This window comes from Apiospora kogelbergensis (genome assembly GCF_038363985.1).
Source record: "Apiospora kogelbergensis strain CBS 113332 chromosome Unknown utg000005l_segment0_segment0, whole genome shotgun sequence".
Lineage (NCBI taxonomy): Eukaryota > Fungi > Ascomycota > Sordariomycetes > Amphisphaeriales > Apiosporaceae > Apiospora > Apiospora kogelbergensis.
Genome location: NW_027117422.1, coordinates 5,753,361 through 5,765,856, shown reverse-complemented (window position 1 = coordinate 5,765,856; position 12,496 = coordinate 5,753,361). Strand labels below are relative to the sequence as shown.

At 55.6% G+C, this 12,496-nt stretch overlaps 4 protein-coding genes across 4 annotated transcripts; 2 read left to right on the top strand and 2 right to left on the bottom strand.

Moving 5' to 3' along the window:
* Window positions 1–3,106: 3,106 nt before the first annotated feature.
* Window positions 3,107–5,597, top strand: PG998_008557 (uncharacterized protein; the record flags this gene model as incomplete). Its single annotated transcript, XM_066875373.1, has 2 exons — window positions 3,107–5,273; window positions 5,365–5,597. 2 exons carry the CDS (start codon window positions 3,107–3,109, stop codon window positions 5,595–5,597), a joined length of 2,400 nt encoding a protein of 799 aa, XP_066731318.1.
* A 604-nt stretch (window positions 5,598–6,201) lies between these two features.
* On the bottom strand, window positions 6,202–6,531 carry PG998_008556 (uncharacterized protein; the record flags this gene model as incomplete). Its single annotated transcript, XM_066875372.1, has 1 exon — window positions 6,202–6,531. The coding sequence occupies one exon, from the start codon at window positions 6,529–6,531 to the stop codon at window positions 6,202–6,204; it is 330 nt and encodes a 109-aa protein (XP_066731317.1).
* Window positions 6,532–9,012: 2,481 nt separating this feature from the next.
* PG998_008555 (uncharacterized protein) lies at window positions 9,013–9,342 on the top strand (the record flags this gene model as incomplete). Its single annotated transcript, XM_066875371.1, has 1 exon — window positions 9,013–9,342. The coding sequence occupies one exon, from the start codon at window positions 9,013–9,015 to the stop codon at window positions 9,340–9,342; it is 330 nt and encodes a 109-aa protein (XP_066731316.1).
* Window positions 9,343–10,621: 1,279 nt separating this feature from the next.
* On the bottom strand, window positions 10,622–12,168 carry PG998_008554 (uncharacterized protein; the record flags this gene model as incomplete). Its single annotated transcript, XM_066875370.1, has 2 exons — window positions 10,622–11,864; window positions 11,954–12,168. The coding sequence occupies 2 exons, from the start codon at window positions 12,166–12,168 to the stop codon at window positions 10,622–10,624; spliced, it is 1,458 nt and encodes a 485-aa protein (XP_066731315.1).
* Window positions 12,169–12,496: the final 328 nt, after the last annotated feature.

Sequence of the window (12,496 nt, the reverse complement as noted above, 5' to 3'; positions counted from 1 at the left end):
TTTGGACAGAGGAAGGGTTGCCAATGCCAATGTCGAGCAACCGGATAGCCGAAGACCTGGAAACACGATATGCGAATGTATGCGAATCGGAGCTGGTTGCGATGAATAAATAGAAACAGATCAACAATAACGATAATAGCGATGACCAGACCAAGCGTGAAACCCGGTTTTTCCCCTGACGCGCAAGCTAAACCAGCACCAGCTAAACCAACACCAATCGTCTGAACTTTTGCCGGCAGATTGCCTCCGACCTGCGTCTTAGTTCGTCGCATAGTCTCTGGTCCGTCTCGCACCGGGAGGCTAGGAGCACGACAGCGCGCCAAATCGGTAACACAATAGTAGCGCATCAAACCACATGGAGCAGTGCTACTGCCACATAGTCGGAGGACTACTAGCCCCCCAACCCCCAACCCTTTCCCTCACATCGTGCGATGCGATGGCGAAAAATAAGATACGACCCGGTTAGGTGAGCTGAGCTGAGAGCTCCGGCCTACCCGCCCAGCTGGGGACCTTGCACAGTCCAGAATCATCCATGGATTCCCGTCGGTTGTGCGTGCGGTGCGGTTGCGGCGGTGAATGTGGATGGATCGATGGTGGTCCCCAGGACGAAATCTACATAATTGTACTTGTGATTCACAAAATGCAACTGACCTTTTCCAGCAAATAGCAAGAGAACAACGCACGGATAGCGGCACCGCCCTAATGGCCGACTAACCCCGGATTCGTGAGCAGCAAAAGTGAGGAGGTGGTGTTGTGGACTTGTGGTTCTGCGTGTGGTACCGCTGGGAGTTGTCGCCGTCTTGGCCGACCGATACTCTCCGTACAAGGTGTGATAAGCTTGTACCGGCTGCAGGCCGATGGAGTTGCAGGGCATTGGCAGCTAAAAGCGTGGTGGAGGGTGCATTGGCGGATGTTTTGTGTCCGCTTATTGTGTACTTAGTTGTGCAAGCATGCACAGTTGACAGACCAGCAGAGGCGATTTCGACGATTTCCCTCCCCGAACAGGAAACGTTGGCTCGATTCCCACCACTTGTTTTTAGTCGCATTCCAGAACGCCAAAACACCAAGGCACCACGTTTTCTCTCTCTTCCTTGCCCTTTGCGCCTCCGACTCACGATCCACAATCGGTCGCAATTCCTTCCCCCTTTCGCTGTCTGCGCGGCCTAGGGCCTGGGGCCTGCGACCTCGAAGCACAGCACAGAGTCAGTCTGCCGTCTGCGAAACCACCAGGGAGGCAGGAAGGTTACGTTCAATTGCTCCTGCCCGCTGTAAGATGAGATGAGGAGTCCAATGGCCCCTTGGGCTCGCGGTCAATATTAAGAAGTTTGGCTTTTTCTGGTGGCAGGCCATGCGTTGGGCTGCAACCGCTGCGAGGCAGGGCCCATTGCTGAACAGGGTGCTTGGCACCGACTCGACCCAACAAGGTAACCCGAGACGTCTCTGCGGCTGGGTCGGGGTGATTGGTCCAGCAGAAGAAAAGTCTTCATCCCACGCACCGCCGAGCGCCCAGGCACGCAACACGCGCAATCCCTTACATATCACTTGCACTGTACCATGCTGCCATGCCATCCCACGCATCATGTGAAAATCTGCTCGTCTGCCCCTGCGGCTCTGCTCATGGCCTGTCGTGTCACCTGGGATCTTCCCTCCACGCCTCTTGGTCATCCAACGCAGTGGCCGCCGTGCTCGCAGTGACACGAGACGGCGCCAAACGCTGCAGACGGACTACACACCGATTGCGATCGGTACGCCCGGGAAGCCCTGCCGGCTCCACCATCTCGGTTTTCAGCGGGCCCTCGTCCATCTAGCCTGCTCACGTTTACCAGCATAGCCCTTCACGACAATTTCAATGGTGTTTTCCCAAGTCTCCATCCAACCCGTCCACGAGGGACCTGGACTGCTCCCTCGCCCAAGGGAGCCCCCCACCACGCAGGCCCTTTTTGCGTCACTGAACCAAACCGCAGGAAAACTCGTCCACGGGCTTCATGGGCAAACCCAAGAAACCCCCACCGCCAAGTTTCAACACACCTGACTTCCCTTTCGTCCCCTACTATCCCGACAGCCTAGATCTCGTCCCTCGGTGGGGTCGACAGATAAGCAGCTATGTCGCTCTCCTGATTTCTCACCACACCGTGCCGCCGCCTACAGCACGTTTATGTTGGTTGCTTATCCCAAGATACCACCACCACTGCATACTCCACCGCCGATCGCATCCGTCCGGTGAAGGTAGCTTGGCCCTTATCGCGGCTCTCCCTGTCTCCCTGTCTCCCTGTCTTCCTGTCTCCCCCTGGAGACACGAGCTTTGTCTTCCTCCTCTCGCTGGTTGTCTAACACCGCGCATGCAGTACCGTTGCGGCAAGTACTGTACCTGTTGCATCGGCCCGTTAATCACTTGGCTAGGCTAGCTCGCCGTCATTAAGCTCACGGCTTTGCCACCGTGGGCCAAACGCAGTGTGCATGTAAGAAGGTACATCTCAGACCTTGAGTTTACGGTGGAGAAAAATCTTGCGCAAATATGGGAACACAGTCAGTGTGACATCCCATCATGTTTCCGACATCTTCTATTCTAGTACTCTGCGGTACGTAGACCAAGAGGTCCCGCTCACATGCTTGACGTCTCGTCTTTCGTTTCCCGGGTGGAACACCCCCATCCCGCCTCGTGGGTCTGATTCCAATATCAAGTTGATCCGGTGCTGATCTGGGTGACGACCACCGCTCTCCTTTCCTTTTCACAAAACTCGGCCGTCTCCTTGCTCGCTAGTCCTTGGTCCTCGTACTCAAGTCAGCTATTCTCCATCGTATTGCTCGATGCTAGTCGCCTGTCTGTCTCTGTTGCTGCGCCTGTACCCTAGATTTAGGTTACTTTGATCTACACCCGTCCAGTTTTCTCGACGATCGTCCGTACCTGGCACACAAACCGATCGACATTGTAATAGGAGCAACCTCCTTTATCTGAGCAGCTTTTGGCCTTTGCTTGTCGACATATCTCCCAGTCTCCATACTTGATACGTCCAACAACAGTTCTTTGAGCCTTCGCTCTGGTACCTGCTAACCCAGCGGCTTTCCTTTGGTTCAGGTGGTGGTTGAACCACCCATACCTCAACCAATGTCGGACAACTCTCCCCTTGTGGGAAACTCACCTGTGGGAAATTCGCCTGTGGGAAACACGCCTGTGGGAAATACGCCTGTGGGAAATTCACCAGTCAGTACACCAGCCACGGGCAATGGCGTAAAGAAAGAGAAGGGCAGGGTACGGTTCAACAGCACGGCCGGCGGTGAGCCGCCGCGTGAGATCCCTTCGCCTGTCGACGATTATAATGAAAAGCAGCGCAACCTTTCCCCAGTAAGGAGGCCTCGGCCTTCCCTGCTACGGGGGAGCTCCTACAACTCCGTCCTGGACGCCGACGTGCTCACGCCCCAGGAGCCACTTTCCCCAGCTGCCATCTCAGCCATCGCGGCTCACCAACGGGCGCAGGAAGTAGCCGCCAACATGCTTGGCTCATCTCATTCCGCTCCGTCGTCGCGGCGGAACTCGCTCGACTCCGAAGCCACGGTCAACAGCGCTGGGGAGCTGATCCCTAGGATTAATTTACCACTGGAAGAGATGGATAGGGATGGACAAGGGGCTGCTTTGGAACGGATGAACTCGGTGGAGCGACGTAATCACAACGCGGCCGCTTACGACCTGGTCAAGTTCCATACGCTCTCCCCGGACGCGCTTCTGGAAACATCGGAGAAGCTGCCATTGGCGCGGATTCCTGGGACTACCTCTCCAGGCGGCTACGCTTCGGACTTCGACACCGCTTTGCATCATGGTCATCCCCGCGAAGGTGTTCTATCCCATCTGTTAAAGTTATATCGTGTACCGGACGGCCCAATGCAGGGCAAGACTCTTAGTGGGTATACTACCCCAGGTTCTTCCGGAACTGCGACGCCGACTCGGCGGAAGTGGTACGACCAGCAAAAGAATGCTTCTCAGGACACATTGGCGACGCTGGCGAAAGCCTCGGCTATCCTGGCCAACCCCAACGAGAAACCTCGCGGCGACCAAAGCCCGAGCCCGTATGGCGGCAAACTACCCAAGCGCCCCAAGCACAATCGAACCCATAGCGGCAAGATAAAGACGCTGCTTGGCAAGAATCGGATGGCCGACGAGGCCAAGATCACAATCCACGTGGCCGATATCTTGAAGCGCCAAGAGTACATCATCAAGCTCTGCCGGGCGCTAATGTTGTACGGCGCGCCTACGCACCGCCTGGAGGAGTATCTGCGGATGACGGCCAGAGTGTTGGAAATAGACTGCCAGTTCCTTTACTTGCCGGGCTGCATGCTCATCTCCTTTGACGACAAAGCGACACATACCGCTGAGGTCCGGTTTGTGCGACTGAACCAGGGATTGGATCTGGGCAAGCTGAAGGACATCCACGAGATTTACAAGGAGGTTCTCCACGACATCGTCTCATTGGACGACGCCATTGGCCGATTGGACGAGATCAACAAGGGGAAAACCAAGTTCCCGGTCTGGGTGCGAATCATCGCCTACGGGTTCGCAAGCGCATTCGTCGGCCCTTTCGCATTCCAGGCGCGCTTCATCGACATGCCCCTCGCGTTCGTGTTGGGCTGCATCGTCGGCTTCCTGCAGCTGGCTGTGGCGCCGAGATCAGACCTCTACGCCAACGTCTTCGAGATCACGGCATCGGTCATCACGAGTTTCTTGGCACGAGGGTTTGGAAGCATACGAGGCGGAGATACATTCTGCTTCTCAGCCCTGGCGCAGAGCTCCATCGCCCTGATCTTACCAGGTTACCTCTTCTTGACTGCCGCATTGGAATTGCAATCAAGGGCTATCGTGTCGGGTTCCATTCGAATGGTGCACGCCATGCTCTACTCGCTTGTGCTTGGATTCGGAATTACCGTGGGCGTTACCATCTACGGCGCCATGGATCCCAACGCCGTCTCGTCTACGACATGTAAAGAACCACTCAATTGGCGGTGGAACTTCCTATTCGTTCCCTTGTTTGCTCTTTGTCTCTCGGTTGCCAACCAAGCCAAGTACAAGCAGATGCCTGTCATGGTCGTTGTATCGGTGGCGGGTTACACCGTCAACTACTTCAGCGGCTTACGGTTCAAAGCTGCGCCCCAGATCAGTAACATGTTGGGCTCATTCACGGTCGGCATATTGGCCAATGGCTACAGCAGACTTCGCCACGGCGTAGCTGCGGCGTTTCTACTGCCCTCTATCTTCGTGCAAGTCCCTAGTGGCTTGGCTGCAAGTAAGTTAACCCCCTTGCTCGCCTTTGGGTGTATTTAACCCCCTTGCTCGCCTTTGGGTGTATATCATTTGCTAACAATATGACTTTGCAGCCGGCAGCATCCTGAGCGGTCTTAGCACGGCCAACCAAATTACCAACTCGTCACAAGTGGTCAACGGCACCATGTCTGTACCGGTGGCTCAGCCCAACGATCTGCAGAACATTGTGTTCAACGTGGCTGCCAGCATGATCCAGATCGCCGTGGGCATCACGGTCGGCCTGTTCCTTGCGGCGCTCTGCATCTGGCCCATGGGCAAGAGGCGCAGTGGCTTGTTCACCTTTTAGTTGATTGGATGTATAGAGGGGAGGGAGCACGGATAGAAGGGGAGCATAGAAGGGAGTTGGGCATGCACATCCTCCGACGAGGAATTCTTTTGCTTTGTTTTTTTTTATCATTTGAATGTTGACTTAGCAAGCGTGGGCACTGCATTGGTCGGAGCTTATCAGGCGTTCTGCGGGCTGGGAGGGATCGAAACATCATACACCTGTACTTTCGACGTCGCGTGTAATCGGTAATAGAGGGCGTCTGGGTAGAGAGAGGAGAGGCGTACGGTTTCGGGGGGTCGAACGGCCAATCTTGTACGATGCCGAATTACAGGTATAGGGATTTAAACAGTACAGCAAGGGAACCAAGGGAGGAACATCCTGGAGATGTATATCCAGAATACAGAATTATCCATCCAAGATTCAGATGCAAGAGTGAACGGGGCACTTGACGCTTTCTTATAAAATATGAGCTGCAGTGGACGGATAATCAAGAGCATGCCGAGCCGAGCCAGCCGGTTCATGGGGGCGGCGCATGGTGAAGAGTCTCAGACATTCCACAGCAAAGTGTCGCGAATTAAGAAGCCTAGCCAGTGAAGGTCTCGGACAGGTTATAAGTGAAGTGTTATTTGGCGCATCTGGCAGAACGTCGGTCACGAGCGTAGCATGACTGCCTCCATTGAAAAGAGGGCATTCGTGAGCATTTGATACTCTTCCACGACCTGAAACGGCTGCAGGGATAGGTGATGCGCAGACGGTGTGATCTGCGCAGGTCGAGCTCGAGCCAGTTGCCCTCTTGAGCAACAACTGTGGGGGTTTGGGCAGTCTTAGTGGCTCTTGGTGCTTCTTGTTCCCGTCGACTCCACTGCTTCGAGAAGCCGCAGAAGCCGCAGAAGCCGCAGAAGCCGCAGAAGCTGCAGAAGCCGAAGAAGCTCAACCAACCCTTGTCGCCCATCATGGAAATCACCTGCCGGAGCAGCAGCGAGTTGCTACCCTCAAAGCAGCATCTTCGCCGCCGCCGCCGCCTGGACGCCAAGGTTGCAGGCTCCTCGGACCCTAGCCCACCTTGCACACCACCCGCCCCCAGTTGCACATCAACCTTGATTCACCCTGACAGCTCAGATCTTAGCGAAGGTCCCCAATAGAGTAGCTTCAAGCTTAAACTTACCACCCGCGATGCCACCCCAATCGCTTAAGCCGGCACACACGGCGGGCACAGAAGACAGCACCACCTCTTGTATGGCCGATTTGAAACCATCAAGGTGGGTGCAGCCCGTTACCGTTTAACCGCTCGCCCAACAACTGCAGTCAACTTGGTCGAGATAGGATAGTGTCTTGGTCGTGAGGCCGAGAGTGAATACAAATATCCTTCTGTTTCCCATCACTTACTGACAGATCCTCACCACGCCTCATCCTGCCTCATCAAGCCTTCCCATCTCTACCCGCTCCCGCTCCCTTCCAGCCTCAGCCTCAGCTTCCGTTCCAACCCTACAACCTCACTTACACACTCCTGTCCTCCCCTCCGCTGATCCCATCCCATCACTTGTTCATCTCGCGTCTACCAGCCTCAGCCCGTCACCAGCCCAGCCCGACATCATACCCTAGCCATCAACCCTGTACAACATCTCTCCAATCCCAAGCCACATCGACATCATTACACTCTCTTCACTTCCTAACACAACTGCCTCTGCCCTCGTCAACACATTCCCTGACAGCACCCTGATATCTCAAGCCCATCTTCTTCAGCCGCCCCCATCACCCATCACACCCCACATCCTTTCCCGTCTACCCTTACCAGTCACCATCCCTAGCCCATTCCTGACTTACACCAACCCCTCCTTCCAGCTCACCTGCCTTGCCTGCCCGCCCTACTTGCCTTACCTATCTTACCTACTCACCTTTCCCAACGAACCATTACACCCCGCCAGGCCACTTCACATCATCACACCCATCCTCAAGCTTGCCATTCATGTCATATCACCACCTTCACCCCCGTCCAACCCTGCACTTACACCCTGTTCTGCCCCAACCCTTGTATCACGAACTTTCACAGCCACAGCCCTAGCACTATCCCATTCTCGTCACTCCAACTCAGATCCATGACAGCACGCTCCTGAACCGTTCATCCCATCCCTTACAGCTCCCCGTCCCGCCCCTACGCCCACTCCATCTTACCTCACCTTTCAATCTCATACCATGAACTACCTGCATTCCGCCCCGCCACCTCGACCAGCCCTCTCACATCACACAGCCTTTGATCCTTCCCGTGTCCCTGCCTATCTAGCCTCACCTCAGAACATAGCACATTCAATATCACATCCTCTTCTACCCAGACCCAACCCGTAACCACTTCACACACCCCTCAGATGAACCCATGTGGACAGGGCAGCTCACTGGCCTAGGTAAACGTTACACCATCTCACCCCTGACCCATCATCACAGCAACCCAAATAGTGCCCCTCTGATTGTGCTTTCCACTTTCACACCTTTCACATGATATATCCTCACGAGCCTGTAGCACATTCCCATGTTAGCCTGCGTGCCCATATACCCAAACCTCAACACAGTTCCTCTCGTCCTCCACCATTCATCCACACTCCCCTCCCGTTCCCCATTGCCCCCTTCGCCTCTATCTTCATATCGCACCTCTTCATTTTTATCATAACTACCCCATTCCTGCCTCATCCCTGATACCCTCCTGCCTACCTTTCTGCCTACCCTTTCCCCCTGACCCTTTCTTGAAGGCCCTTCCTTCCTACCTCTTACACTACCACTCACTTCCCTATATCCCACCCTGCCTTCATCTCCGAGGGAAACTCTTGTTGGGAAACCAGCGCGATACTCACCGACAATATTGAACACAGTAGACTTTGCAGCGCGGAGAAAAGTGGCTTGGTGTTCCTGGGGAACAACAAGGGTAGAGCAAGGGTGATTCAAACAGCTTAGTGGCCAAGAGGGCAGGTTCAGGGAGGTCGTTGTATGCAGCGCTGCTGACGGAAGACTTTTACGTTTAAGCAGTTGCAAGGAAGGGCTTCTAGTCTACATGGCCTGCTCTGGTAGGCCTAGTAATGGAACAACGTTACTTTCAGTATATACTGGCCATTGTGCACCTGATGTGGAACATGTACGGTACCCTCCATTTGAGTCCTTTTCATCCACCCCGTAACCAAACACACCCGACTCCTTTCACCTGAACTATTGATTTCCGCCCACGGAGCACACTCCGGTTGCATTTCACCGCCTACACTCGTCCACCTCATCCTGTCTCCATCCCCTTATTTCCCGCACCCCTTTCTTCCACCACTGCCATGATACCCCATTCACAAATTATAACCACCCTCCCTCAAGAACCCCCGGCCTGAGCATACCCGTTGCGCGAGACGCGCTTGGTGCCGGGGAAGGTGCGGACGTCGTGGACCCAAGCGGCGCCGACGCCATGGGCCCAGAGGTACGAGTCGAAGCGCGGGGGGTCGCCGGGCTTGACGAGGACCTCGACGGCGCGGGGGTCGAGGGGCGTGCCGTAGGTCTCGGTCATGAAGGCGTCGAGCGCCGCGTACGACGACGCCGGGAACAGCGCGATGATGTACTCGTCCGGGATGATGTGCACGTCGGTGCTGTTCTCGTTGGGGAACGGCGCCAGGTAGGGGGTGGTGGCGGCGACCGGCAGCTCCGCGAGGGCGGCGGCGGCGCCTGCTCCTATCGTGGCCGTCTCTGCATTGGTGGTGGCGGTGGGGCGTGCGGAAACGAGGGCGGCGGCGGCGAGTAGGGTCGCGAAAAGGAAGACGAGGATCGACGAGACGCCGCCGCCGCGGGAGGAGGAGGAGGGGAGGCCGATCATTATTAGGGTAGGTGGTAGTGGTGAGAAAGAAGAGGAAGATCTACAAGGCGAAGTACAGAGCGGCAAGACGAGAACGGCGATCCGAGGAGTGAAAAGCTCTTAGTAGGAGCTCTGCTCATTTGCTGTGCAGGCCGAACCCCCTTGTTGGCGGTGTCGTCAAGGGTCTGGAGAATTATATGGAGCAGCCGGGACGGGTAGCGGGTTGATGATGATCACCATCTCGAGGAGTAATTAGACGTACCACATTTAAATACAGCACGGGAGATGGGCCCTTTTGCAAGATTACTAAAAGGAGATTTTACTTACGCGCACCCATGATGAGAAGCTCGCATCTCGGATAGCACCCCGGCCCCTTGCATGCATGCCTATCAGCTATACGTACATTAGACATGATGTATGCATTCACTGTATGTCGGTATATAGCCTAATTCCTCCGGGGGCTGTCATATGTCGCACGGAGCACACCACTTTTTCGCACGCGTGTCCAATCGGCGCCACGCCCGACATGCAGACGCCGTCCAGAAGAGGCAACCCGGGATCAGGGTATCCGACGGACCGGGTCGAAGTGTCAGGTTGTTTTCTCCCCCGGATTTTCAATGCTAATGCATGTCATCCTAATAATAGCATTCCATTCCCAAACCACGGCGGCGGGCTGCTTTGCCTAACGGAGCATCATGCGTCGCTTTCCCAATGGGGATGGCGTTAGAAGAAGAAGCTTCTTTCCACCACATAGGTTCGCTGCTTACTGTCTTACACATCTGTCGGCTCCCCATTTCCGAAACGCCGTGAATCCCGACGAGCTGTCATTTCCATCACAAGTCTGAACGAAATTGGAAGAGGCTGGTCTGGTTATTAGCAAGTATGTAGCATAGAAAGATGGGAAGGACTTGTTGGTATGTCAGTCGAGTGTATGCAGGAGCAGGTAAGTCCCTTTCTGTTGTTTGCCTATCACTGGACATCGTAAGGACATGTACCTTCAGTTGTGTCATGACGGCAAGGACACTAGTTATTGGAGCAAGACTTGGGTACAATATAGGTGTTGAGTTGTATAGAATATATATCTAAGTATATAGGGGTATCTCATGTAGGCTAGAGTATAAGTATCATAATACCGACACAAACCTAACCCAGCTAACTGGGAGTGATCAATTGCAACTGGGAGGCCCACGAAGTCGAGTATCCGCGCAGCTACTTACCCAGAGACTGACTACAAGGCACCGCCCACCATTTGCACGAACCACATGGCCATGCGGACCTTGAAGCTCACCCTCCTCTCCGTCTTGGCCAGGTCGTCGATCGTGACGGGCGCGGCGTACTCCTGCAGCCACTTCTGCTCGTCGGCCAGGCGCTTCTTGAGGTCGGCGTTCTCCGTCACGACGAGCGCCCCGGCCTCCAGGTCCAACGAGTAGCTGCGCTTGGTGTAATTGGAGCTCCCCACCACCGTCATCGAGGGGCCGCTCTCGTTGGGGAGCGTGACCCACAGGCCCTTGGCGTGGTACGTCCAGCCCTCGGGCTCGCCGACGGTGCCCTTCCGCCACTCCTTGAGAGTGATGTCCGACTCGCGCTTCTGCTGCCTGATGGCCATGAGAAAGCGTCGCGCCAGGTACGTGTACGCGTCGGGAAGCATGCCCGAGACGCCCTTCGATCCGTAGAACCCGTTGGCCTGCGGCGAAGCTGTGATGACGGTACAGTTGGTCGAGGCCGAGGACATGAGGAGCTGCGTCAATGACGGCGCAGGATTGAAGTATCCGGCGGTAAATGTCCAGGATGATCCTGCATACTGAGGAGCCGAAAGCGTCTTCAATACGTGGGTCACTGCTGGTAGCTCCGTCGAAGTGTCTGGCTTCAACAGCTGGGACAGCTGCGCGAGCATGAACACAGTCGTGTCGGTGGCCTGGCCGCCCTTGGCCTCGACAGCCTGAGCCGTGGCTTGCGGGGCAATGAGGCTGTTCACGAGTTCGGTTGCTTTCGCGACGAACTGACTAGGTTTCTCCAGCGGGGACGGCGCAGCATTCGATGACGGCCATTGCAGAGTGAACCCGGCGGCTTCCTTGGATGGCTCGACCCGGAAACTGAGAGAGGCTACACCTTTGTAGAGCCGCGCAAAGTATTGGGTGATTTCCCGAGACGAAATCAGGTGGTATCGATCCTGCCGGTTGGTAAAGTAGTCGGACGACAGATTGGCGCCGGACAGAATAATCTCGTCGTCAACGCCGTACAGCTTCATGTGCTGCAGCCCCCATCCTTCGTTGATTCTCTTAGGCACGTGCTTTTTCCGAAGTCCTGTCAAGTTCGGAGTATGGTACATTCGGATTTCCACTCGCTCGGGCCCGAACTCGGTGATGAGGGGGCGAGTAGGGACGCGCATGACGGGTTCGGCGCTTCGCGGGTCCCTCGTAGCGCATCGGTCAAGATGCTCAGTGTGAGCTTCGGGTTGGCGCGCAAGGCTTCTTGCAAAGTCGCAATCTTCCCAGATATGGTCAGCAGAGTTGCGAAAGAGACTGGCTTCGAAGCAGTCTATACCAATTCCTTCTCGGACTTTCCGATGTACAGGGTCGATAGGAAGACGTGGGTTTTGGCGGATTTGATTTTGGCCTTGAGGGTCTCGTAGAAGTCGGAGGGGGTTCTGATGACTTGGATCTGCGACCCGTGAATCTGGAAGGAGGGCGCAATCCTGTCGAGCTCGTTCACGAACGGCGCCAGCATGCCCGCAGAGCCCGGGGAGCTACTGGCAGGGGCTGCACTCGACGGCATTGAGTAGCGTCGGCATTGAACCCTGCTATAGCGAACCGTTGAGCGAAAAACCGTCGGCCGTAGGGTTTGGCAGCATCGCGAGGTACCACGTATTATCATATCCGCAACTGCTGTGTCGATTGCAGGCCAGTGTGTGTGTTTGTTGCGACCTCAAGATTTCAGGCCGCCCCAGGAAGCTTGAGAGAGAGCATTGGCCAATCAGCGACTTATGACGCAGTTGACAGTGGGCTGGTATGCTAGCTATGCTTGCCTATGGTGTCAGTGGCAGGTGCAGCGCATTGATTCAAGCTTCAGGACGTGCGGCCCGAGGAATTTCCGGTGGGCGAGC